This window comes from Bison bison, unplaced genomic scaffold, assembly GCF_000754665.1.
Source record: "Bison bison bison isolate TAMUID 2011002044 unplaced genomic scaffold, Bison_UMD1.0 scf7180017864492, whole genome shotgun sequence".
NCBI lineage: Eukaryota > Metazoa > Chordata > Mammalia > Artiodactyla > Bovidae > Bison > Bison bison.
Window position 1 is genome coordinate 8,054,325 of NW_011495051.1, and position 27,777 is coordinate 8,082,101.

The window sequence follows — 27,777 nt, forward strand, 5'->3', positions numbered from 1 at the left end:
GGGGCTCGAGGTTGGCGAACCCACCAGTAAACCCCCAGGAGGGGCCTAGTGGAGGCCGGAAGCCCGATGGGATGAGGTCTCAACGGACTCCCGAGAGCCGAAACACGTGCGCAGGGCTCTTTAAGAACTTGGTCGCCAGTGCCGCTGCTGAGGTTACTAAGGATGTGACGTCACGCGCGGGCGGGGCGTGCGCGCCCGGGCGGAAGCGGAAGGGGCGGGGCTCCGCGGGCTGAGTCTCAGTGCTGCCGCCGCCGCCGCCGCTACAGCTACCAGAGCCCTGGAGGGCTGGGCCCCGAGGCAAGATGGTGGACTACAGCGTGTGGGACCACATCGAGGTGTCTGACGATGAAGACGAGACGCACCCCAACATCGACACCGCTAGCCTCTTCCGCTGGCGGCACCAGGTAGAGCGCGCGCGCCCAGCCCCTTCCCCCACTCCCGGGACTCCGCTTCAGAGTTCTGACCCCTGATACTGCCGGGGGGGCCCAGCCATTAATACCTGGGATTGCCCCCTACAGCCTGGACTTTCCGAATAGCCCAGGGTTCCTCGATTCAATTCCGGGGCCATAGAATTGCCGGGACCCCTGAGTTCCTTACCCGCGATGCCGGCGCCCCCCCCCCCACCCCTTTCTAGTTTCTTCTTGAAACTCCAGGTTGACCTGTACGGCATCTTTTTAGAATTTAGACTGCCAAGAAAAGCTTTTGACGTGCCTCCCAATCCTGCTTGGGATCTTCCACTTACACCCAGATTTCTACCTCAGAATCTGGATCCTGAACCTAGTCGGGTACCCAGTTAAGATCTTGGCTGTTCCGTGGCCCCTCCTTACCCCTGTGCTCAGTCGCTTCAGTCGTGTCCAACTCTTTGTGACCCCATGGACTGTAACCCGCCAGGCTTCTCTGTCCGTGGGATTCTCCAGGCAAGAATACTGGAGTCGGTTGCCATTTCCTTCTCCAGGGGATCTTCTCAATCCAGGGATCGAACCCGCGTCTTTTATGTCTCCTACATTCGCAGACAGGTTCTTTACCAGTGGCCCCGTCTGGAAGCCCTCCAAAACCCTAGAGTTCCCGATAGTTTGTCTATTCTGCGACCTGCTTTTCTGGATCCTTATGGTTCAGATCCAGAAGTCTTACTCCTCTGAATGAAACAATTCTGTCTTCCCCTGAGATTTCTATTCCTGGCTTGGGACTCCAACCCACACCCAAGACCCCTCCCCTAGAACAAAGATTGGCACCCCCTCCCCCCAGGGCCCTCAGTCTCATCTAGGCCTGGAATTTTGAAACCTGGGTCCTGTTCAGAATGAACCACCACCTCCACCCTGATGGAGCCTCCAATTCCGGAGGCTCTCCTTCAGCCTTCAGTACTGTTAGACCCAATTTCCCATTACATCAGGAAACCCTACCCACGTGGCTTCCTGCCCAGCCAGAACCCCTGCCCCTCCTTGGTACCTCACACCCAGTCCCCGCCCACCCCCGAGACAGACTTCAGTGGGAACCTTTGCCAGCTTCAGGATGCCTCATTCAAACCCAAGTCCAGGACCCAAATCCACCCCATCTCCCTTCTGACCCAAACTTGGTGTGTTCTTAAATACCCACAATGACCCTGCTGTTACAAGGAACCCTCCCATCCTGATTCCAGATTCACTGCCCCTTCTTTTATCTATTTTCCTCCAAATACAGACCCCCAGAATCCCAAGTCTGTATGTTCTTTCGACAGCCTGCAAACCTCCCCCACCCCCCGCCCCCCGCCCAGCTGTGCTCACAGGCCAACAGAATGACTCTCCTGAGACCTTGTGTGCTAACTTCTTGCTCCACCAACTCAGAGCTCTTACACCCACATTCCAGGGGCTGCTCTGCTCTCACGCTTATGGCATATACCTCCTAGAACCTTCCAGTTAGGAAGGCCTCATTTTATCTTCCCATGTATCAGTTCGCAGTTGTTTATCCAGAAACTCCTAGAAGCGCCCTTCCTCATCCTGCTGAGACACAGTAACCGTGCCTTCATCTAGTCCCGGTTCTGGGTCCAACCCATTTCTTAAAGCAGCAGCCTCCTGGCTAGGGCTTCCCTGGTGGCTCAGATGGTAAAGAATCTGCCTGCAATGCAGGAGACCCAGGTTCAATCTCTGGGTGGGGAAGATCCCCTGGAGTAGTGAACAGTGACCACTCCAGTATTCTTGCCTGGAGAATCCCATGGACAGAGAAGCCTGGCAGACTACAGTCCATGGGGTTGCAAAGAGTCGGATACGATTGAGTGACTAACCCTTTCACCTGGCTAGTGTACCTGGTGGGCAAGCCACTGGAGTGGAAAAAGAAAGTTCTAGCATTTCTCTCTTGCCACATGTGACATTTTATGACGAAATATTGAAGCTCTCCGCAAAGCTCTAAAGCCTATTCTTGGGAACACCTATTCTGGTCACGTAGTTGATCTCTATCACCAGGTTTGGTCCTGCTGGTTTGGGAGGCCATGCCCGCTCCCATACGGCGTCCTCTCACCACGCCCGACTCCCTCCTGGCGCAAAACCTTTTCCTGTCCAACCGCTGAGGACCCAGGGCTGTTGTGGAGATGAGTGGAGGCAGGGAGCCTGGTGTCTCCAGCATGAGGTTCCGCTGCCAGTGACCGGCAGCCTGGGCTCCAGCCCTGCCACAGGACCATCACTGCTTTGGGGGAGCGAGCCCCCTGCCTCCATGAGACTATCGTGAAAATGAAATGAGATTAGATCTGGAAAGAACTTGGCTCAGGGCCTGGGAGGAAAGAGTAAGCAATACTAAGAGTGGAAGAGGGGATTAGCCAAAAGGTGGCCTGGTACCCTTGTGAGCACAGGCCTGCCCGACTGGGTTCATATCCTGCTCCTTCTGAGTATCACTGACTTGCTGTGATCCAGTGAGGTGTTTTATTTTATTTTATTTTTTTAATTAATTTGACCACACAGGGTCTTAGTTACAATGTGCTGGGTCTTTAGTTGCAGCATGTGGAATCTATTAATAGTTCCCTGACCGGAGATCGAACTGGGGCCCCTTGCATTGAGAGCACAGAGTCTCAGCCACTGGACCACCAGGGAAGTCCCCCGAAGTGAGTTTTGATCGCTGTGTGCCTCAGTTTCTCCAGCTGGCAGTCTTAATAGTGCCTACCCAACAGGCTTGCTGTGAGAGCCGCCTTATGAATTTAACGTGTGTACTGCTTGCGGGACAGCACTGGAACGTAATAAGCTTTGTGGAAACTTTAGCTCCTGTCGTCATCATTGCTTGGATAATTCATGTTCATGGTAAAAAAAAAAATAATAATCCCAAGGCTCCAGAAGGGGACAAGTGAGTCTTCCCAGTTCTAGCTCCCTGGCTCCCTTGCCCAGAAACAGCTGCCAATCCTGGTTTCTCTTGGCTTCTTCCAGTGAGCCGGGCGGCATCCAGGTTCTGTGAGCCTCGGGTCCCCCCTTTCTGTGTAAGGCAGGAAACAGGGACACCTGTGGCCCCATCTCGCCACTGAGGTTTCTGCCCTGCCCAGCCTGACACAGCCTCTCCCGGAGGTGTAAAGCCCAGGTTGGGCAGGCTGCCACCCCTAGCAGAGCAGCTCCAGGAGGCCTTTATTTAGCTTTGGCCTCCCTGGCGACTGCTCAGAGGATGCCGGGGGATTTTGATGGCCACCCAGCAGATACCAGCGGTGTGGTAGGTTCCTGCTGTCCCCTGAGGCCAGCGGTGATGCCAATAGCCCCTTTCAAGGCGGGGGAAGGTTTCAGAAAGACATGGGCCTATCGTGAAGAAAGGGAGGCAGCAGCGGCTGCAAGGCCTTAAGGGTCTTGTCCACCCCTTAACCAAATGGGAAAAGTGAGGCTCGTGATTGGCCATGTCAGTCCAGTGGGGTGTGAGAGAAGGGCTCGGGTCTCCCGGTTCTCACCCACATGTGCCTGGCCTTGTGCTGGAGCCTGGAGATATGAGCTCGGGTAAAGCACAGAAGTAGGTTAGCAACCATTCTGGTGACCGTGGCCATGACGATGGTGAGGACAGTATATTGCAAGCGGTTTCCTTGAGGTAACTCGTTTAATCCTCACAACAACCCTGTGAGGCCCCATTTCATAGGGCTTCCCAGGTGGCGCTGGTGGTAAAGAACCTGCCTGCCAGTGCAGGAGACACCAGAGTCGTGGGTTCGATCCCTGGTTCGGGAAGATCCCCTGGAGAAGGAAATGGCAATTCGGAGGAGCCTGGCGGGCTGCAGTCCATAGGGTCACAAGAAGTCGGACACAACTGAAGCAATTTAGCACATCCGTTTCAAAGAGGGGGACACCAAGGCAGGGGGAGGTGTAAGCGACCTTGCTAAGGTCACATTGCCAGTAGGTGTGGAGCTAGGTGCTCTGATGCAGTAGCAACTGCTCCCAGTTACCAGGCATGTGCTAGATATTGAAGTGCACTTTCTTGTTTGAGCCCCAGAAAGGGAGACTGTCCTGTTGGACAGACAGTGATGACAGCAGCCAGTGTGGTAATTGGGCTGACTGCGCGTCCAGCAGGGCTCTGGCCTGTACAGCCTCTTTCGTGTCTTCCAGTGCGAGCTCGTGAGGTTGGTGCTATTGTCTGCCTCTGACAGATAAGGAAACTGAGGTTTGGGAATTGGCCCAGAGACTCCCAGCCATTATGTGGTGGCCGTGGGGTATGACCCTGGGTCTGGGGTCTCAAGGCTTTCCACCAGCATCTCATCATGTCACCTGATGATCACCGAGGGGCCTTTGGGGCTCAATGACTCTAGGAGTCTCGCACTTGGGGAAGGCTTTGTTGAAGCTGAGACTTGCAGACAAATCAGATGGAGCGAGGGGAGTTCCAGCAGCGAGGAATAGCATGTGCAGAGGCTAAGAGGCAGGAGAGGCCGGTCCATTCGGGGAGCCACAAGGGCCGGCGTTGGTCTGAAACCCAGCCCCTCAAGGAACATTAGTGCCATTTGGACAGCTTGGGGCAGGAATTTGGGGTCCCCTCTGAACAGGGAGGGCTGTGGTCAGATGGATGCGTTTCCAGGACTCTGGCAGCTTCTGAGCCTGGATTGGGGGGATGGGGATGGCATCTCTCAGGGTCCAGTGTGTGGCTCTGGGTTGAGCAGACAGTGCAGGGAACCAGGGGCAGGTGATGGAAAGCTGTGGCACCTCTCAGTGTTCAGGCCATGGCTCTGGGTTGAGCAGACATTGCGGGGAGCTGGGGGAGGTGATGGGGAGCTGGGGCAGGGGTGGACAGTGACAGAGCCCCGTGACCCAGTGAGGGGTCTGGATGAGGAAGCTGAGATGACGTGCTGCCACTCAGCTTGGGGTGCAGCAGAAGAGTTCTGGGGAGCAGCGTCTAGGATGGGGGTATACAGGAGTTTGGTGGGTACCACACTGGGCTTCAGAGGCATGTTGGCCTGGAGACAGCTGTGTAGGCCCTGCGGATCCAGATGCAGCACATGGGGTGGAGCACATTAGAGGAACGACTGGAAAGGAAACTCGTGGTGATTTGGTGGCAGAGAGGGAGGGAATGACTCACAGCAGGCCTCAGCTGGGGGCAGGAGGCAGGGGCGAGGGTCTTCCCTGAGGGAGGATACAGCAGAAAAATAGGTTTGGGGGAGCTCAGGTGGGGAGTTCAGTCTTGGGCACAGACCTGGTGGTGCCTGTAAGACACCAAGACAGCAGTGGCTGGAGGGCCATGTGGCCAGGGTAGGGTGCTTGAGTGTTACCGAGGGTGCTCCAGGCAGGAGGGGAGCCTGAGACCCTGGGGAGAGGGGAGGCCTTCTTCCAGCGTGTGATTATTACATCCAACAAGTCTTAAGTCCCTGCTGTGCACCAGGTTCCTGGGTCTAGAGTCACAAGAGTGATCAGATCCCCACCTTTGTGGAGCCCGTCTCCTTGGAGGTGGACAGCACCCAAAACAGGAGAGAGAACTGTCACAGAATATTGTCAGATGACAAGTGCTGAGGAGGAAGATCAGGCAGAGCAGAATAGGGGGCGATTGTGATCCTCAGCAGCATCAAGGAAGGCCTCATCTGGAAGGGATCTTTTTTTTGAGTGCGTTGCATGACTTGCAGGATCTCAGTTCCCCATCCAGGGATTGAACCCTGGTCCCCAGCAGTGGAGCCTCAGAGCCCTAATCACTGGACCACCAGGGAATTCCCTGTAAGAGGCATTTGAAGATGATGAGGATGCAGGGTTTGGGGAGGTGAGGTAGATCTAAAGAGAGAACATTCCAGGCCAAGGGAACACACAGGCAGTGCAAAGGCCCTGAGGCTTGAAGTAAGTTGGGAAAAGGTGAGGCAGCCATTGTGGCTGGAGGGAGGGGCGGAGCAGGAGGAGATGAGGCTGTGGAGGAGACTGTTGTGCTTGGCTTTATGGGCTCTGGGGAGGACTTAGGCTTTTGCTCTGAATGAGGTAGGAGTCATAGAAGGTTCTTATTTTTAAAAACATTTATTTATATACTTGGCTGCATTGAGTCTTAGTTGTGGCATGCAAGATCTTTATGCCACAAGATCTTTGATCCTGTGTATTGCAGTACACAGGCTCTTTAGTTGTGACCTGTCGGCTTAGTTGCCCCAAGGCATGTGGGATCTTAGTTCCCCAACCAGGGATCAAACCACTTTCCCCTGCATTGGAAGGCGAATTCTTATTCACTGGACCGCTGGGGACGGCAGCCATAGAAGCTCCTGTGCAGAGAAGGGACCCGCCCTAGCTCAGGCCTACCTTAGGAGTGAGAGCAGGAGCCTGGAATCCAGTGCATGGAGGTTGGTGTGGACCTTCTCTGGGGTCATCCCAGGTGCCAACTGTGGAGAGCCTGGGGCCGGGGACAGGGCCAGGCTGTTCCCCAGAGTGACGGGCAGTGCCCAACCCTCAGGCCCGGGTGGAGCGCATGGAGCAGTTCCAGAAAGAGAAGGAGGAGCTGGACAGGGGCTGCCGCGAGTGCAAGCGCAAGGTGGCCGAGTGCCAGCGGAAGCTGAAGGAGCTGGAGGTGGCCGAGGGAGAGGGCGGCAAGGCCGAGCTGGAGCGGCTGCAGGCTGAGGCGCAGCAGCTGCGCAAGGAGGAGCGGAGCTGGGAGCAAAAGCTGGAGGAGATGCGCAAGAAGGAGAAGAGCATGCCCTGGAACGTGGACACGCTCAGCAAGGATGGCTTCAGCAAGGTGGGCGGGGCCTGGGCGTGACGGGCAGTGGGTGGGGGCAGGGAGCACTGCGCAGATCTAGGAATGGACGGATGCTGGCGGAAAGGGGGGTCCTGCCGGAGGGGAAGGGAGCAGGTGGGGGGCCCCGCCGGTGAGGCACCCCACCAGTACCCCTCCCTCTGATCTGCTCGAAGGCCCCAGTCCGAGGCCACGCCTGCCACGCCCACGCCACACTGATGTGCACGGCGCCGTCATCGCCTCCGCTGTGGATGGGATGGGCGTTGCGGCCGCGGCCGGCCCGGCCACGTTCGAGGCGCCCCGCTGCCGCAGCCTTGCCCCAGCCCACTCCCCTTCTCGCCTCACCACAGAGCATGGTCAACACCAAGCCTGAGCAGGCGGAGGAGGAGTCTGAAGAGGTGAGGGAGCAGAAACACAAAACTTTCGTGGAAAAGTATGAGAAACAGATCAAACACTTCGGTGAGTTGGGCCCAGGCGTGGGCTCCAGGTGGGTGGTGCGCATGAGAGAGGGCCGGCCCTCTGCCTCCGGGAGGCCCTTGGAGCACCTCGCCATCGCCTTCTGGCAGGCATGTTGCGCCGCTGGGACGACAGCCAGAAGTACCTGTCAGACAACGTCCACCTGGTGTGTGAGGAGACAGCCAACTACCTGGTCATCTGGTGCATTGACCTAGAGGTGGAGGAGGTGCGTGCAGACACTGCCGAGTGGGGGGTGGGGAGGGCCCAAAAGGCTTTGCCTTTTTTTTTTCTCTTATTTTTTAAATTCTATTTTTATCATTCATGTTTGTTCAGAACATTGCAGTAGGCATGAAGGGAAAAAGAATGCATTTTTAAACACTGTCTGGAGTCTAGTATAGGAAGCCATACCATTATCTCTTAGGAGGAAAAGGGCATTAATTTTACATTGAAGTTAAATATTAAGACTAGTGTCCAAGTAAGCCACGGATAAGGTCTAAGTGCAAGTTGTGTTTTCACACAGTGAGGGCTGGGGACAGGAGCCCGCCACTCGGTAACGCTGTCCTCCCTTCGCAGAAATGCGCCCTCATGGAGCAGGTGGCTCACCAGACCATCGTCATGCAGTTCATCCTGGAGCTGGCCAAGAGCCTCAAGGTGGACCCCCGTGCCTGCTTCCGGCAGTTCTTCACCAAGATCAAGGTAGGGAGGTGGTCCTCCTCAGGGATCCAGCCTGCGGTCCACTGGGGGAGGCAGATGCGGATCCACTCGGACTCAAGCCCCTGTGATCAGAATCTCATCCATCAGCAGAGGATTAGTCCGTAGAGGAGCTGGGTAGTGGGTGGCTCCAGTGGAGATTTGGAAAGCCGAGCTGGCAGGACGTGCTGAAAGTCCCAACCTAGGTGAGGGCCGGAGTCATGGGCACCTGTGGGTTTCTTACCTGAACACCGGAAGAGCAGAGCTAGGGGAGATTCAGGGCAGACCTGAGGATGATCGAGGGTAGCTGTGTTGAGCTTGAGGTGCCTTCGAGACTCCACAGGAAGACGTGGAGGAGGTGAGTGTCACAAGTCTGCAGTATAAGCGGACATTCAGTCAGATGCTTGTAAGCACAGGGGCATAAGGTTTAGCTCAGAGAAGACGGAGGAGGCTAGACAGCAGAGGAGAGGCCTGAGCCCCAGAGTACCCGTGATTTAGTTCAGGACCAGCTGTGGGGAGCCCTGGGGCATCCCTGAGTACCTGCATTGGGAGGGTCCTGGGCTCCCCAGTCTCCCCTGGTGAACACCCTCCCTCCCCTGCAGACTGCCGACCGCCAGTACATGGAGGGCTTTAATGACGAACTGGAGGCTTTCAAAGACCGCGTGCGGGGCCGTGCCAAGCTGCGCATTGAGAAGGCTATGAAGGAATACGAGGAAGAGGAGCGCAAGAAGCGGCTTGGCCCCGGCGGCCTGGACCCCGTCGAGGTCTACGAGTCCCTTCCTGAGGTGAGGCTCCCCAGACCCTGGCAGGTGGCAGGTGGGCTGTCAGTGGGATCCCTGGGACCTAGGCCCTGACCCCACCCCCTGCACCGACAGGAACTTCAGAAGTGCTTTGACGCGAAGGATGTGCAGATGCTCCAAGATGCCATCAGCAAGATGGACCCCACGGTGAGTAACCACACACCCAAGCCCACCTGGTCAGGCAGTGTGTCTCCCCCACCTCCTCCAGCCCTGCTGACCACGTTGCTGCTGGCAGTGTTCCTCCTGGCTTCTCAAAAGAGCCAGGGAGGTTTTGTCACCTTGTGGCTGGCACACAAGACAGCCAGGCTTCATGCCCCATGCTGTCTCACTTTTATTGAGCAGCTGCTATGTGCCCAGCATCTAGATTGAGCGTCCCTGTCCCTGTGGGCTGTTTGTGAGCGCACCCAGCTGACTCCACCTTTGCCAGCAACTCAGAGAGGCCCGCTCCACAGTCTCAGTTACCCCATCAAACCAGTATCTCTCAAAAACATATTAACTCACAAAATCTGTGGGGAGGGCCAAGTACGTGGTTGGCGCTGGTGAACCTCAGCTCTTTGGAGCAGTAACAGCACTGGTAGATAAGTACCCTGAGTTTTAATAAATCTCTGTTTAAGCCCCTTCCTGCTGCTTGGCTCACTGGTTGGCCACACTGATTCCCTCATCTATAAAACGGATCTAGTCTCTAGACCAGCTCAGGGTTTCTAGAAGCTTCTATGGGGATAAGCATGTAGACCAAGGGTCTTCAGAGAGTCTGGCTCAAAGGTTCACTGCCTGTGTGTAAATAAAATTTTGTTGGAACCGCAGCAGCCAGGCTGGTTTATTTTCATCTTGTCTATAGTTGATTTTGTGCTGCAGCAATAAAATTGAGGTGTGATGGAATGAGAGGTTTTGACAGGGACCACAGGGCCTGCAAGCCAAAAATATCTGTTGTCTGGCTTTTTATTTTTTTAAAAAAAGTTTACTGACCCTTGTTCTAGACTTGCACTTAAAATTTGAGTTGTTTGTGCTAAGTTGCTTCAGTCATGTCTGACTCTGTGACCCCATGTAGCCTGTCAAGCTCCTCTGTTCATGGGATTCTCCAGGGAAGAATACTGGAGTGGGTTGCCATTTCCTCCTCCAGGGGATCTTTCCGACCTGTGAATTGAACCGGTGTCTCTTATGTCTTCTGCATTGGCAGGCAGGTTCTTTACCACTCGGATTCCCAGGTGGCTCAGACAGTAAAGAATCTGCCAATCTGCCTGCAATGCAGGAGACCTGGGTTCCATCCCTGGGTTGGGAAGATCCCCTGGAGAAGGGAACGGCTATCCACTCCAGTATTCTGGCCTGGAGAATTCCATGGACTATATAGTCCTGGAGATCGCAAAGAGTTACACATGACTGAGCAGCTTTCACTTCACTTCTTTACCACTAGTTCCACCTCGGAAGTTAAATTTGAATTAAAGTTAAGTAAAATTCAGGGACTTCTCTGGTAGTCCAGTGGCTAAGACTCCACGCTCCCAGTGCAGGGAGCCCAAGTTAGATCCCTGGTGAGGGAACTGGATCCCACATGCCACAACTAAGACTCAGCTCAGCCAAATAAATGTATTTTAAAAAAATAAAATAAAAATTCAAGCTCTGTCCTTGCCTTGCACCAATCACATTCGAAGTTCTCAGTAGGCACCCACGTCTGATAGCTGCCATGTTGGATAGCACAGATTACAGACATAGATTACAGTTTACCCTCCTCCCAGACAGCTCTGATGTAGAAAGAGCAGAAAGTGGGCTTGGGGATGTGCAGGGGACAGGGGTGCCACCAGCAGATGGCAGCCCAGCCTCACCCACCCACCCTTCTCCCCACAGGATGCGAAGTACCACATGCAGCGCTGCATCGACTCAGGCCTCTGGGTCCCCAACTCCAAGTCCAGCGAGGCCAAGGAGGGGGAGGAGGCGGGTACTGGGGACCCCTTGCTGGAAGCCACCTCCAAGTCAGGCGACGAGAAGGATGTCAGCGTGTGACCTGACCTGGCCGCCGCAGGCACCTGTGCGCCCCTTTTCAGAAAACAAAAATAGATGCCATCTCCCCAGGTCCAGGCTTCCTCCGCTTTTGCTGCTCCCCAACCTAGCCCGGAGGGGCCCTCCCACGCCCCTTCCACCTCCCCCCTTCCCCCAGCCCTCATCCAAGTCTTTGCTTTGAGTCAAAGGGGCTTCACTGCCTGCAGCCCCCCATCAGCATTAAGCCAAAGGCCCGGGGATACAGGGAGGGGCAGAGGGTGCCAGGCTGGTCCATGGGGTGGGGGGTGGGTCCCCAGCCAAGGGGCCTGCTCCAGTCACCGTGGGCTGTTTTCACTGTTCGCCCGCGTCAAGTCTTCTATATAGTAAACAGCAATTATCTTCCAATAAAGGATTTCAGATGCTCTGTGGGGTGTCACGAGGGCTGTGGGCACAGCTCTTCTCTTGGGGGTGGGAAGGGACCTGTGAGTGTTGGCAGTTGGGCCTGTGACACTCCTGGCTTTGCCCTCCAGCAAATGGGCTGTGTCCCCCATCCACACTCCAGGCTCTCCCATCACCTGGAACCCTTCCTGAGGTCACCTTTGGATCAGAGCTCTCACCCCACCCCCATGAAGTCTTTGGCTCCTCCCATTCTCCTAAGCCCCTCCCACCATCCATTTGGGAGCATCACCCTCCACTGTGTCTTACCTTCCACGGGGCCAGCACTGCCTCCAAGATTGATCTTGAGTCTGTCCACTGCCCTTCAGTCTCCACCCTGGTCCAGGACCCGTCACCTCTGGCCTGGACTCCTGTCCCCAGCCTCCTGTCTCCTCCACCCTCACTGGACCCCAACAGGCAGGGAGCGCCTGTGAACATGAGAGTCCCAGCACATCCTGCCCCAGAGTAGAAGCCTAAGTTCTTGCAGCTCATGGGGCCCTGTACCATCTGCCTGGTCCCCTCCCTGCCCTCATCACCTCGTGGTCTCCCACTGCCCCTCTCACCAACTCCCTCCTCTCTGCTCCTTGAGCACTTTAAGCTTCTCCATCAGTGTGGCCTTGGGCAGCTTAATCAGCCTCAGCATTCATCTCTGTATAGTGATAGAAATGTTCGTGCCTTCTTCCCAGGGCTGTGATGAGGAGTGAGTGAGATGAGCAGGTGCACATAGCACCTGGTACTCATGCTCAAGATCTGGGCCCCGGCATGTCCCTGTCCCACACCCTGAACACCCTTCCCTGCAGTCTTCCTCTACAAAGTAATATTTGGGCCCCAGGAAAGACTTAAAGAATAATATCATAAACAAGGACACAGTTTTTAAGACCTGAAGTAATTGAGAATCCAGTTGAAGCCCACTACCCGCCCCTTCTGGGAGACATCACCACCTGGCTGGTGCTTCTCAGTCTGACCAGAGCTCTGGTCCCTCCTGGAAGCTTCCTTGACTCACCTTCTGAGTCATCCCTCACATCCAGCCATGTTGCTTCTTCACCTGCCTGGCTTTGCCAACCTGTGTATTGCTGTCTCCTTTATGCTGTGAGCACCACCCGGACACAAACTGAGTCTTGGTCCTAAGATGATCCCAGCCACCCTCACAGATTCTGGCCCTCAGTGAATGCCTTTGTGCCCAAGGTGATTGCCACCAGAGGGCAGTAGTGAACTGCAAACAAGTGGTGTTGCCCGATGCTTTTCATACAGATTGAAATGGCAGACTTCCCTGGTGGTCCAATGGTTAGGACTCTGTTCTTCCAGGTGGGGTGGGGGATGGGGTGGATTCAATCCCTGGTCAGGGAGCTAAAATCCCATACACCACATACATGGCTGAAAAATAAAGATTTTAAAAGTATTTAAAAATGGCAGATCAGAGGATTGGGGAGACCCTCCTAAACCTCGTTTATCTGAGATCAATTCAAAATTGTGAGCTTTTTAATTCTTTACCATGAAAACTTTCAGAGGTAGAATCTGTATTTCTGGTATTTCCTTTCACCTCGGCGTCCAGTACAACTCAGCACTGCTGTTACTGATCCTTGACTTAAAATTTCAATATTTTGTTCATCATGGATTTTTTTTCACATTAATGGTGTTTTTGGAAAATATTACATTAAAATATTTATCTTGATTACTGAGTTGGTGACCTCTTTGCTTTCATGCCACATGTACCTCACCCTAGCACTGTTTAACGTTTAAAACATCAAATGATATTGAGATACACAGTAAAGGGTCTTCCCTGGCAGTCCAGTGGTTAAGACTCCGGGCCTACACCGCAAGGGGTGTAGGTCCCATCTCTGGTTGGGGAACTAAGATCCCACATGGCCCATTTCCTTTGTGGCTCAGTGGTAAAGAATGCCTGCTAATGCAGGAGACAAGGGTTCAATCCCTGATCCAGGAAGATTGACTGGGCACGACGTGGAGCAACTAAGCCAATGCACCACAACTATTGGGCCTGTGCTCGAGAACCCAGGAACTGCAACTACTGAGCCATGTGCTGAACTACCGAAGCCAGTACACCTAGAGCCTGTACTCTGCGGCAAGAGAAGCCACTGCAGTGAGAAGCCCAGGCAATGCAACTAGAGAGTAGCCCCTTGCTTGCTGCAACTAGAGAAAAGCCCACACAGCAACAAAGACCCAGCACAGCCACACACACACAAAAAAGATCCCACATGCCACAGGTCAAGGCAAAAACAAAACCAAAAAAAAATCCAGTTCCCTGCCCCCAACCACGGGAACCCACTGTCTCTGGTGTCTTGTGACTTCTTCCAGGGTTTCTCTTTGTAAGATCAAATGTAATCTTATCCCTTCCGTTCTTTCTACACAAAGCATAACACAGTGCAGTCAGTGACGCATCTTCCTTTTTTCATTGAACCCTGTGACCCCGCAGATCTTTTCTTATCAGTCCATCAGCACTTCCTCATTCTTTCTACTCTGATAGCCTGTGTCATCTCAGCATTTATTTCACCAACGGTTTTTTTGAATTAACGCTTGCAGGTTTGTTGGTCTGCTTTTACAAGCAACGCTGAGAGAAATACCCTCCTGCAGCATTGCTCACAAGGGCAGGCATCCTACCTAAAGAGTAAGCTCCCAGGAGCAGGATTGGCTGAGTCTTAGCGGCAAACAGAATCCCACCCAAAATGTTTCACTAAACAAAATGTAATGATGGAGACTTCCCTGGTGGTACAGTGGATAAGAAGGCTTCCCAGGTGGCTCAGTGATAAAGAATTCGCCTGCCAAGCAGAAGACCTGGGTTCAACCCCTGGGTCAGGAAGATCCCCTGGAGAAAGAAATGGCAACCCACTCCAGTATTCTTGCCTGGGAAATCTCATGGACAGAGGAGCCTGGCGGGCTACATTCCATGAGGTCACAAAGAATCAGACATGACTTAGCGACTAAACAACAACAGTGGATAAGAATCTGCTTGCCAATGCAAGGGTCATCAGTTCAATTCCTGATTCAGGAATATCCCACAAGCCGAGGAGCAACTAAGCCTGTGCGCCACAACTACTGAGCCCTTGCGCCTAGGGCCCGTGCTCTGCAACAGAAGCTACTGCAATGAGAAGCCCACCCGCTGCAACGGAAGAGTAGCCCTGGATCGCCACAAATAGGGAAAGTCCACACGCAACAACGAAAACCCAGTGCAACTAAAAAATATATATATATATATATATTTTTTTTTTTTTTTAAAGTGTAATGATGTGAGTGGGGTAGGAGGACCAACAGCGGATTCATTTTCTGGAGCTGCTGTAACAAATCACCACATTTAGCAGCTTCATCACAAACAGATTACCTTACACTTGCACAGGTCAGAAATCTGACATGGGTCTCTTCGTGCTGAAATCTAGGCACTAGTAAGGCTGTGATCCTTCTGGATGTTCTGGGTAGGATCCATTTCCTCTGTTTCCAACTTCTAGGGGCTGCCTCCATTCCTTGGCTCACGGCCACCTCCTTCCATCTTCAAAGATGGCAAAGATGGGGACTTCCCTGGCTGTCCAGTGGCTAAGGCTCCGAACTACCAATGCAGAGGGGCTCAGGTTCGATTCCTGGTCAGGGAACTAGATCCCACATGCCACAAGTAAAGATCTCATATGCTGCAGCTAAGACCCAGTGCAACCAAGTAAACAAATTCCTACCCCCCCAAAAAAAATGACAAAGATGACATCATGTCATTCTGACCTCTTTTTCTGCTTTCCTCTTTCACTTGTAAGACCTTTTTTTAAAAATACATATGTACCTTTTAATTTTTATTTACTTATTTATTTTTGGTTGTGCTGGGTCTTCGTTGCTGTGAGGCTTTTTTCTAGTTGTGGCAAGTGGGGGCTACTCTCCAGTTGTGGTGCCCGGGTATCTCTTTTTGTGGAGTGCAGGCTCTAGTCACACAGGCTTCAGTAGCTGTAGCACATTGGCTCAGTAGTTGTGGCTCCTGGGCTCTAGAGCGCAAGCTCAGTAGTTGTCGCGCATGGGCTTAGTTGCTTCACAGTATGTGGGAATCACCTTGGATCAGGGATCGAACCCATGTCTCCTGCATTGGCAGGCAGGTTATTTGCCACTGAGCCACAGGGCAGCCCCTAAGGACTTTTGTGATTACCTTGAATCCACTAGGCTCATCTCTCTATCTTTTTTTTCTTTCTTTTTTTTTTTTAACATGGAATGATTCAGGCATTTGCATATCATCTTTGTGCAGGGGCCAGGCTAATCTTCTCTCTGTCCTTCCAATTTCAGTATACATGCTGCTGAAGCGAGTTTGTTAATCTTTTTTTTGGCCACGCCACTCGGCATGAGAGATCTTAGTTTCCTACTCAAGGATGGAACCTGCAGCCCCTGCAGTGGGAGCAAAGAGTCTCAACCACTGGACCAACAGGGAAATCCTCATTTTAACTACTTTGATGGGGTACAGTTCAGTGGTGCTAAGTATGAGAAATTCTGTGCCCATTAAACATTTAACTCCCTACTCCTGAAATATCTGTAATTTTGTGCCTGGCTTATTTCACTCAGCATAGAGTTTTCAAGATTCATCCATGGAGGACTGTGTGTCAGAAGGTCTCTCTCTCTCTTTTTAAAAAGGCTTTATAATATTCCATTGTAGAATATATCACAGTATGTCCATCCATTCATCCACTGATGGACACTTGGGTTGCGTCCACTTCTTGGCTACTGTGAATAATGCTGCTATGAACTCTGGATGTGCAGGGACTTCCCTGGTGGTACAGGGATTGAGACTCTGAGTTTCCAATACAGGGGCCCTGGGTTCAATCCCTGGCCAGGGAACTAGGTCCCCCATGCCACAACTGAGACCCTGACACAGTCAAACAAATATTAAAAAAAAAAAAAAAAACACATGGCAGATTCATGTCAACGTATAGCAAAACCAATACAATACTGTAAAGTTAAAAAAAAAAATTAATTAAAAAAAATGGATGTACAAATATCTTTCTGAGTTCCTGCTTTCTTTGTATATACACCCAGAAGTGCAATTGCTGGATCACATGTTTATCATTTTTGAGGAACCACTAAACCATAAGCAAGTTTTGAATTCAGTAATGAGTTGGATGTCAGGAGCCTGGAAGCAGAGTGGGGACTTGTCCTCAAACCCATTTTGTGCCTTTTTGATTTAGAAACTTGTGAATGAATTACTTATTTAAAAATAATTATCTAAAATAATTTTTAAAAAACATTGAAAGGAAAAGAAGAGCAGGATCAGCTTGTTTCCTGGAGCCATTGGAAACACAAAATTGGAACCCACACAACTGTCCATGGCATATTAAAGTGTATAATGGGGCTTCCCTAGTGGCTCAGTGGTAAAGAATCCCCCTGCCAATGCCGGAGACGAGGGTTGGATCCCTGGGTCGGGAACATCCCCTGGAGGAGGAAATGGCAACCCACTCCAGTATTCTGGCCTGGAAAATTCCATGGACAGAGGAGCCTAGTGGGCTACAGTTCATGGGGTCACAAAAGAGTTGGACAGGACTGAGCGCATGCACTTACACACACAGTGTGTACAACCTGCATGATAGAGCAGTGAAACTAAAGAGAGTGATTCACACCTAGATGGACGAAACTCATGAACAGGAACTCCAATGAACAAGCAAGCTAGGGCGCCCAACAGATAGATAGGAATTACATCAAGTCCAAGGACAGCGTCTCCTCCAGACCTTGGCCTCAGCTCTTCCCCCTGCCTGGTACACCCTGCCCTGACATCCATGTGGCTCCACTGCAGCTCCCCCAGATCAGAAAGATGGATCTAGAACCCCCAGATCTCCAATGACATCGTCTCCTTCCTTGCTCTGCTTTTTGTGTACCATGTCACCATCTGCTACGCTATATATTTTTACTTGTTTATCTTCATTCTTGGCTGTTGTCCCACCTAAAAGTGCAGGGAATTTTATTTACTCTCTACTCTGTTCCCAGGACGTAGAACTGGGCCGAGCATACAGTAGGTGCTCAAGAGGTATGTACTGATGAAATGAAAAGCAACCCTTCCTCATTGCTTTAGAGGGTGGAAGGAGAAACATCCACTTCCCTCCAGGAATGAAAATGGAGAGTAGAACTCTGAGAACCCCCATGGTCTTGATGCTGTTTTCTTTTTTGACCTGAGTGGATTGAACACAATTTTTTTTTTAAGTTTTAGAAAATTGAGATATAATCGATACAGAACATTTCTGTTAGTTTCAGGAACAACATAAGGATTTGATGTCTGTATACCTTGTGAAGTGATCACCACTATAAATCCAGTTCACATCCATCACCATACAGAGATACACATTTTTTTTCTTGTGATGAGAACTTTTAAGATCTTCCATCTTCTTCTTGTTGCTGTTTGGTAGCTCAGTCCTGTCTGATTCTTTTTGACTCCATGGATTGTAGTACGCCAGGCTTCCCTGTCTTTCACCATCTCCCGAAGTTTGCTCAAACTCATGTCCATTGAGTCAGTGATGCCATCCAACAATCTCATCCTCTGTTGCCCACTTCTCCTCTTGCCCTCAAGCTTTCCCAGCATCAGGGTCTTTTCCAGTGAGTCAGCTCTTCACATCAGGTGACCAAAGTATTGGAGTTTCAGCTTAGGCATCAGTCCTTCCAAGGAATATTCAGGGTAGCAACTTTCAAATATACAATACAGTATTATTAATCATCACACTGTACAGTACATCCTCAGGACTTATTTATTTTATAACTGGAAGCTTGTACCTTTTGACCACCTTTGTCCATTTCACCAACACCATTTCTTGCTGATTTTTTAAAAAATATTTATTTATTTATTTGGCTGTGTCTGGTCTTGGTTGTGGCATGTGGGATTTGTAGTTGCAGCATGAGGGACCTAGTTCCCTGACCTGGATTGAACTAGGGCCCCCTGCATTAGGAATGTGGAGTCTTAGCCACTAGACCACTAGGGAAGTCCCAGGAATTTCCTTTCCTTTTCTTTTTTTAAACTTTAAAAACATTCCACGTATTTATTTTTTATTTATTTTTGGTTGTGCTCGGTCTTCATTGCTGTTCGGGCTTTTCTCTAGTTGTGGTGCACGGACTTCTCATTGCGGTGGCTTCTCCTGTTGCAAAGAATGGGCTTTAGGTACAAGGGCTTTGATAATTGCAGCACATGGGCCAGTAGTTGAGGGTCCCAGGCTCTAGAGCACAGGCTCAGTAGTTGTGGTGCACGGGCTTTATTGCTCAGCAGCATGTGGGATCTTCCTGGACAGGAGCTCGAACCTGAGTCTCTTGCATTGGCAGGTGGATTCTTTACCGCTGAGCTCCCTGGGAAACCCTTTCCCTTTCTTTTGATTATTCTCCGTCTATGGTTGATGGAATCCAGGATTCAGAGCCCGTAGATACAAAGGGTCGCATATATTCCATTGTATGGCTGTATTACATTTTGTTTGTTCATTCATCTGTTGATGGACGCTGGGTTTGTTTCTATCTGGTGCCTAGATGATGGTTTTATCTCCACATATGCAGATGATACCACCCTTATGGCAGAAAGTGAAGAAGAACTAAAGAGCCTCTTGATGAAAGTGAAAGAGGAGAGTAAAAAAGTTGGCAGATGGTGATTGCAACCATGAAATTAAAAGATGCTTACTCCTTGGAAAGAAAGTTATGACCAACCTAGATAGCATATTCAAAAGCAGAGACATTATTTTGCCAACAAAGGTCCATCTAGTCAAGGCTGTGGTTTTTCCAGTGGACATATATGGATGTGAGAGTTGGACTGTGAAGAAAACTCAGTGCCAAAGAATTGATGCTTTTGAACTGTGGTGTTGGAGAAGACTCTTGAGAGTCCTTTGGACTTCAAGGAGATCCAACCAGTCCATCCTAAAGGAGATTAGTCTGGGTGTTCATTAGAGGGACTGATGTTGAAGCTGAAACTCCAATACTTTGGCCACCTGATGCGGAGAGCTGACTTATTTGAAAAGACCCTGATGCTGGGAGGGATTGGGGGCAAGAGGAGAAGGGGACAACAGAGGATGAGATGGCTGGATGGCATCACTGACTCGATGGATGTGAGTCTCAGTGAACTCTGAGAGCTAGTGATGGACAGGGAGGCCTGGCGTGCTGCGATTCATGGGGTCGCAAAGAGTCGGACACAACTGAGCGACTGATCTGATCTGATCTGATGCTGGGAAAGATTGAGGGCCAGAGGAGAAGGGGACGACGGAGGATGAGATGGTTGGATGGCATCATCGACACAATGGACATGGGTTTGGGTGGACTCCTGGAGTTGGTCATGGACAGAGAGGCCTGGTGTGCTGGGGTTCATGGGGTCGCAAAGAGTCAGACATGACTGAGCGACTGAACTGAACTTTTGGATGCCTGAAATATTTCATACTAAAATAGATCTGGGGAATTCCCTGGTGATCCAGTGGTTAGGAAGTACTTTCACTGCCACGGGCCAGGTGTGATCCCTGATCAATGGAAACGTACTCCAGTATTCTTGCCTGGGAAATGCCATGGACAGAGGAGCCTGGTGTGCTGTAGTTCATGGGGTCAAAAAAACAGTCAGACATGACTTAGCAACTAAGTGAAAACAATAACCCACAACTAAGATCCCACAAGCTGCGTGGCACGGGAGTAAAAATCCACCAAATAGATCTACACATAGTGCAAAAGAAAGATCGCTAAGAAATACTGTGCAATAAAGAAGATAATAGCACTTGCTCTGCACCTGGCTCTGTTTTAAATTCTTTGCTTGTTTGGGTGCATGCTCAGTCCTGTCTGACTCTTTGTGACCCCATGGACTGTAGCCCACCAGGCTCCTCTGCCCCTGGGATTTTCCCAGGCAAGAAAACTGGAGTGGGTTGCCATTTCCCCCTCCAGGGGATCTTCCTGACCCGCGGCTCCCACATTTCCTGCATTGCAGGTGGATTCTTTGTTACTGAGCCACCAGGGAAGCCCCATTTCCTCTGGAAACCAGCACGAACTTGCCTGTGGCTCCTCAGGGGAAGGTTTAAGAGGCCGTGTATTCACACACACGCAAGAGAAGGTTGTGGAGTTTCCTTAGAGGGATTCTAAATCCATCTCAAAGCTATTTGGGGGAGGAGGTTGACTGTTCCCTGAACCCTCCCATTCAAAAAGACACAAAGGGATTTTTGTTTTTAATTTATCAGCCCTTGACTTTTCCCAGGCTTGGTGGGAGCTCTAGGAAGGTTCCAGAAGACTGCTGAGTCTAGGGAATCCCCCCATTCTAGCTTCCTCCTAAAAAAACCCACTGGGGCAGGGTGACTAGTTGTCTCAAGTTTAGCCTGGAAAGTCCCTGGTTTGGGAATCCCCCTCACTTCTAGGCAAACCCCCGTAGTTGGGGGGTAACCCAGAGCTTCTGTGCTTGGGCTGGACCCTCACTGTGAAGTAGGAGTTCAGCAAAGAGGTCACAGGCGTGAGGGGCTGCCTGTGAGCTTTGCCAGTGGCGTCCGTGGCCTCTTTTCTCTCCAGCTGTCAAGCGGTGTGCTGGTCTCACTTTAAAAGAACCTGAGGGACTTCCTTGGCAGTCCAGTGGCTAAGACCCCAAACTCCCAATGCAGGGGGCCTGTGGTTGGTCCCTGGTCACAGAGCTTCCCTAGTGGCTCAGACTGTAAAGAGTCTGCCTGCCTGGGTGGGAAGATCCCCTGAAGGAGGAAATGTCAACCCACTTCAGTATTCTTGCCTGGGAAATCCCATGGACAGTGTAGCCTGGCAGACTACAGTCCATAGGGTCACAAAAAGTGGGACACAATTGAGCAACTAACATTTTCAGGAACTAGGTACCACATGAGGCAACTAAGACTGGGCACAGCCAAATAAATAAATTAAATTAAATACATAAACATTAAAAAAATCTGAGAGAGCTCAAAGAATTCTTAGCACCCAGGCCTGGGCCCAACTGGCATCCAGGCTGGGAAAATGCAAACTATTATTAGAGTTTATTGTTATGACTGGGTTTATTACTATTATTGTTATTGGGCTTCCCTGGTGGCTCAGATAGTAAAGAGTCTGCTTGCAATGCAGGAGACCGGGGTTTGACCCTTGGGTCAGGAAGATCCCCTGGCAAAGGAAATGGCAACCCACTCCAGCATTCTTGCCTGGGAAATCCCATAGACAGTGGAGCCTGGCGGGCTCCAGTCCATGGGGTTGCAGAGTCAGGCACGACTGGAGAGCTAACATTTTCACTGTGATTGATTTTATTAATCGCCCAACGTGACAATTCCTGTTGGTCTGGCCTCTGGGCCCAGCAGAGGCCACCGCATCTCATCTCGCTGGGGCTGGCTGTTGAAGAATCTGGCCTACTGCATTTCCTGTTATCACATGGTGCTAGTGGCAAAGAGGAAGCCGAGGCTGGAAGGCCATGGCCAGCTCTTCCTGAGTGGGGCAGAACAGTTGCCCAGGGCCTAGATGTCTCTGGAGATCATTCACTCCACCAGCTTCTTGGCACCTAAGGGTGCCAGGCACCATTACAAGCCCCAGGGACACTGTGGGGAACCACACAGACCCCACTCTTTTGTGGAGCTGACATTCTAGAATGGAAGTCAGGCCTGAAAAATCAGTGCTCAAAGAAAGTTCCAGTGAAGTAGACTATCATAAAGGCTGCTAAGCAAATGTAGCTGGTGAAGGAAACCAGAAAACAGACTTGTAGATTCAGAATGAGTAGCTTCTGGGAGCGTTGAGTGTTCTGGGCCTGGGTATTTGGTTTGTTTTATTGTTGTTCTCATTTAAACACTGGGCCTACAGCGTGTGTTAGTCACTCAGTCGTGTCTGACTCTTTGTGACCCCGTGGACTGTAGCCCCCAAGCTCCTCTGACCATGGCATTTCCCAGGCAAGAATACTGGAGTGGGTTGCCATTTCCTTCTCCAGGGCCTATAGTGAAGCTCATGAAAATTTTCTTTCTTCTTCTTCTTTTGTAAAATATTTATTTTCTTGGCTGTGCCAGGTCTTGGTTGCCACATGCAGGATCTTTGTCACAGAATGTGAAATCTTTAATTGTGGCCTGTGCATTTGGGAGCGTAGAGTCTTAACCACTGGACCACCATGGAGGTCCCAAAGTTTTCTTTAAAAAATTTTTTTTTTATTTTATTTTAGGATTTCCCTGGTGGTCAGGGGTTAAGAACCCACCTGCCAATGCAGGGGACAAAGCGTTCAATCTCTGGCGGGGAAGATTCCATGTGCTGCAGAGCAACTAAGTCCCTGAGCCACAACTACTGAGCCTGTGCTGTTTTCAATATAGCAGTGTGTACACATCATTTCCAAACACCCAGTCTATCCCTCTCCTCAACACTTCCCCTTAGAACCATAAATTCTTTCTTTTAAGTCAGTGAGTCTGTTTCTGTTTTGTAAATATGTTCGTTTGTATCTTTTTTTTTAAGATTCCAACTATATTCCACGTATTTTCCAAGGGATATAAGGGCTTCCCTGTGGCTCAGATGGTAAAGAATATGCTTGCAATGAGGGAGACCTAGGTTCAGTCCCTGGGTTGGGAAGATCCCCTGGAGGAGAGCATGGCAACCTACTCCAGTATTCTTGCCTGGAGAATCCCCATGGGCAGAGGAACCTGGTGGGTTACAGCCCATGCGGGTCACAAAGAATTGGACACGACTGAGCGACTAAGCACAACACACATATAAGGGATATCATATATCTGACTTACTTCACTGAGTATGATGATCTCCAGATTTAGCTATGTCACCTCATTAGCATAAACTCAGGTATGGTTGCACAGGTTTATTATAAAACACAAAAGATGTTCTTTTCACCTCTATCAGTCAAGATATTGAAAAGGTTTTAGGAGCTCTGAGCCAGGGACTAAAGCCAAATGCTACAAAGAAACACGATGCTATCACCTCTTTCGCTCAGGAAGTGTCAAGAGTTGTCGAAGTTCTGTGCCAGGAATTAGGGATGAAAATCAATATATATTTCTTCTTATTTCACCGTATCACACATGGAAGGGCCAACTCCCTCAGACAAGGGTATTGATGGGTCAAAGTTCTCAGGCTCATCTTTTATTTTTTATTTTAATTTTTTTGGCTGCCTGTGCAGCATGCAGGATCTCAGTTCCCCAACCAGATTGAACCTTTGCCATCTGCACTGGAAGTTTGAAGTTTTAACCACTAGACCGCCAGGGAAGTTCCCTTCTCAGGCCCATCTGTGTCTGCCCAATATTCTCATTCCAAACCTCTGGGACCCCCTCCTCCCCAGTCAGTGCTCTCACCTTTGCATAAGAGATCCTTAGCATTTAAAGTGAAAATGTTAGTCACGTCCGACTCTTTTCGACCCCATGAACTGTAGCCCGCCAGGCTCCTCTGTCCACGGGATTTTCCAGGCCAGAATACTGGAGTGGGTAGCCATCCCCTTCTCCAGGGGATCTTCCCAACCCAGGGATCAAACCCGAGTTTCCTTCATGAGAGGCAGATTATTTACCATCTGAGCTGCCAGGTTAGCATTTAAATAGTGTTACAATGCTGTAACCCATACAATCAGGCTCTGAGCCTGATCACTCATATCTGTAAAGGATAAGGGATTGTGCTCAGATGCTCACAAATGCTGTGAGCCATGCAGGGAGGCCAGACAGAGGTGGGGGTGGGCGGGGCAAGGGGAGGAGCCTCAGACCAGGAGAGAAGCGACGTCATTGGTCCGGGAGAGTGGTGGTGGGACTGGACCAAGCGGGGTGAGATTTTGCTGATGACCAAAGATGGGTGTGAGAGAAGTGTGAGATTTCTTTTCTGCATTTTGTTTTTTGTTGTTGGTTTTTTGGTTTTGTTTTAGCTGCACCACGGGTCATGTAGGATCCTAGTTCTCCACAGGGATTGATCCGCACCCCCAGCGATGGAAGCACAGAGTCCTAATCACTGGACCCCCAGGGAAGTCCTTCCTGAGATTTTCTGAAAATTTTTTCCTTGAACTAACCAATATTTCTATATTTCTTTTGAGTTCTTCCATAGGCGGGCTGAGCAAACACAAGAAAATATAATACATTCTTTTTATTCTCTATATTCTTTTTGTCAGGCGAGCGTATGCTCCTCGGTTTTGTCTCGTCACAACAAAGATTTGGAGTGATGGACATTAAAACCCTCGGCGTGTCACAGCTCTCAAGTCTTGGACAGACCGTGTTATAGCTCTTAGACAAATCAGTGTTACAGCTCCGTGTTACAACTCTATTTTATTTAGATAATAACAGGAAAATCCATCCTCCAGGCGTGAAGGCATGTCGACCAAAAGTCGCGAAGAGAAGAGCGCCTGCGCGGGGGTGGGGGTGGGGGAGCCCCAGCACTTTGGCTCCTCTTTTTATTCCGCCCCACCCCCCACCCCCCGGGTCTGCCGTAGGTAAATTGGACCAGCCAGGAGTGCTGTTTGTTTTACCTGAAGTCCTCACTCCGGTCCTCAGACCTTCCTTTGTTCTGTTTTCGAGGACTTTTCCTTATCTTTTAGCCACCGCCATTCTGGGACTCCTTTTCCCTATTCTAACTACCTAACTACGCCAGGGAGGCCTGGCGTGCTGCGATTCATGGGGCCGCAAAGAGTTGGACACGACTGAGCGACTGAACTGAACTGAACTGAACACTTACTTTTGGGCCATGTCACTCAGCATGTGGGATCTTAGTTCCCTGACTAGTGAGTGATCAAACCAGGACCCGTGGAGGCAGGGAGCCTTAACCACTGGATCACCAGGAAAGTCCTATTCTATACATTTTATACATTTCATTCTCTGTTATGAAATATACAGACACTCTGGAGATGTCACCATATCAGTACAGAATTCTGCTTTTTTTTTTTTCTCCCAGCTGCAAATGATTCTCTTGTCAGGGTGAATACTGTTAATTCCCCAGTCCCCAAGTTCCTAGCACTCACTATCCTCCAGGCTCTAGGCTAAGTTTCTGTTTACAACTTTACATTGAATCTCCATAGCTGCCCTGTGAAAAAGGGTCTGTTTTTCCCCCTGTTTTCTCAGACTAAGAAGAGTAGTCACGTGCTCTTGGCCACAGCTGTTATGGCTCCAACTTCAGAATTAAAACTGGCTCTGCCCTTTGGTGCTTTAGGACCTGAAAAAGTTCCTCAGTTCAGTTCAGTGACTCAGTTGTGTCCGACTCTTTTCGACCCCATGAATGGCAGCATGCCAGGCCTCCCTGTCCATCACCAACTCCCGGAGTTCACTGAGACTCACATCCATTGAGTCAGTGATGCCATCCAGCCATCTCATCCTTGTCGTCCCCTTCCCCTCCTGCCCCCAATCCCTCCCAGCATCAGAGTCTTTTCCAATGAGTCAGCTCTTTGCATGAGGTGGCCAAAGTACTGGAGTTTCAGCTTTAGCATCAGTCCTTCCAAAGAACTGGGTTCCAAAGAACCCAGGACTGATCTCCTTCAGAATGGACTGGTTGGATCTCCTTGCAGTCCAAGGGACTCTCAAGAGTCTTCTCCAACACCACAGTTCAAAAGTGTCAATTCTTCAGCGCTCAGCTTTCCTCAGCCTCTGTTAAAGAAAAATTTATACCGACACTTGTTAAAAGTCGTTAGGTAGGCGTTTTGGGGGGTGGGGTTGGTTCTGAAGACCTCCAGTCCTCCTTTATGTCTTGGTGCAGAAAAGAATTCAGTAAGAGTCAGAGTGATGGATACCAAGTAATTTATTAGGATAGGATGCTTGTAAGGCTTACCAGTGGGCAGATGAGAGGATGCCAAGCCCCTCAACTTAGTGGGCTACAGTTTTATAATCAAAGGAAAAGTGGGGAGAGGGGAAAGACTGCTTTCTTCCTCATTCTTTTTTAAAATCATATGTTTGTTATTATTATTTTTTAATTTATGTATTTAGTTGGCTGCGCCTGGTCTTAGTTGCCACACACAGGCCCTTTTAGTTGCAGCACCCGGGATCTAGTTCCCCAACCAGGGATCGAACCTGGGCCTGATGCATTGGGAGTGCAGAGTCTTACCCATTGGACCACCAGCAAAGTCCCACTTCCTCATTCTTGAGTAGGTGTTGTGCTTTGATCATCAGCTCCTCCTCCAGATTGGGTAGGGATGTTTTCTTGTCCCCCATGGTTGAGCTGAAAGTCATAACGTAATGGAAAATTTATTTCAGGTTTCAGTACAATGAGGATATTTACTTTGAAATGTCACTTTCCCATAAATTATTGTTTTCATATGTGCAGAAAGCATGTCCTAGAACTTGCTGAGCTCCCTGGGAAGGATGTGGGTCTCATATTGCCCTCGTTTTGGAGCTTGCCTCATGTTTGTACTGCAAGCTTTGTTGTTAAGCAAGCCTGCTTGGTTTTGCGGTTAAGCAAACCTGTTTTCTTAAGTGACCATTAACTTACTGGGGTCTCCCATATTTTTTCTACTTACAATCCCCTAGTGGGATTAACTATTTAACCACCTACTTTGTCCCTTTACTCTGCCCTTATCATAAATGGTACAGATGAACTTATTTTCAAAGCAGAAATAGAGACCCAGATATAGAAAGTAAACTTATGGATACCAAAGGGGTAAAGGGGGTAGGATGAATTGGGAAACTGGGATTGGTTATTGCTAGATAATTAATAAGAACCTGCTGTAGAGCACAGACAACTCTACTCAATGCTCTGTGGTGACCTAAATGTGAAGGAAAGCTAAAAGAGAGGGAATATATGTATACGCATAACATTCACTTTGTTGTACAGCAGAAACTAACACAACACTGTCAAGCAACTCTACTCCAATTAAAAAAACACACAAACTGTCAACTGGGGGGAAAAAAATCACAACCTAAAAGTTGAGAGTTATATTTTATTTGGCAGACAAAACTGAGGACTGAAGTCTGGGACACAGCATCTCAGATAACTCTGAGAGATTGCTCTGAAGAGGTGAGGGGGGAGCCAGGATATATTCAAGCTTTTACAACAAGGTTACTGTTAATTAAAGAAAATCCAATATCTCAAGTTAAAGAGTTTAGTGCTTTTCTATGTATGGGAAGATGCAAGAGTCTGGGCTCACTGAAATCATTCCTTTGACAGGCACCTCAGCTGACCTGTGCTTTCTCATTCTGAGTCTCCTCATGGTGCATCTCTGCGAGGGTGGCTGCAGTGACTTCCTAGGTGGCGCTTGTGGAAAAGAACCCACCTGCCTGTGCAGGATTTGTAAGAGGTTCGGCTTTGATTCCTGGGTCAGGAAGATCCCCTGGAGGAGGGCATGGTAACCCACTCCAGTATTCTTTCCTGGGGAAACCCACAGACAGACAGTCTTTAGGGTCGCAAAGAGTTGGACGTGATTGAAGTGACTTAGCATGCACCCACGGAGAAGGCGATGGCACCCCACTCCAGTACTTTTGCCTGGAAAATCCCGTGGATGGAGGAG

The 27,777-nt window shown here is 50.2% G+C and overlaps 1 protein-coding gene across 1 annotated transcript; it reads left to right on the plus strand.

Moving 5' to 3' along the window:
- The first annotated feature begins 207 nt into the window (after window positions 1–207).
- Window positions 208–13,130, plus strand: CDC37 (cell division cycle 37). Its single transcript, XM_010828366.1, has 8 exons — window positions 208–404; window positions 6,829–7,110; window positions 7,458–7,566; window positions 7,674–7,789; window positions 8,137–8,259; window positions 8,856–9,038; window positions 9,129–9,200; window positions 10,893–13,130. Exons 1-8 carry the CDS (start codon window positions 303–305, stop codon window positions 11,046–11,048), a joined length of 1,143 nt encoding a protein of 380 aa, XP_010826668.1. The 5' UTR covers window positions 208–302; the 3' UTR covers window positions 11,049–13,130.
- The last annotated feature ends 14,647 nt before the right edge of the window (window positions 13,131–27,777 follow it).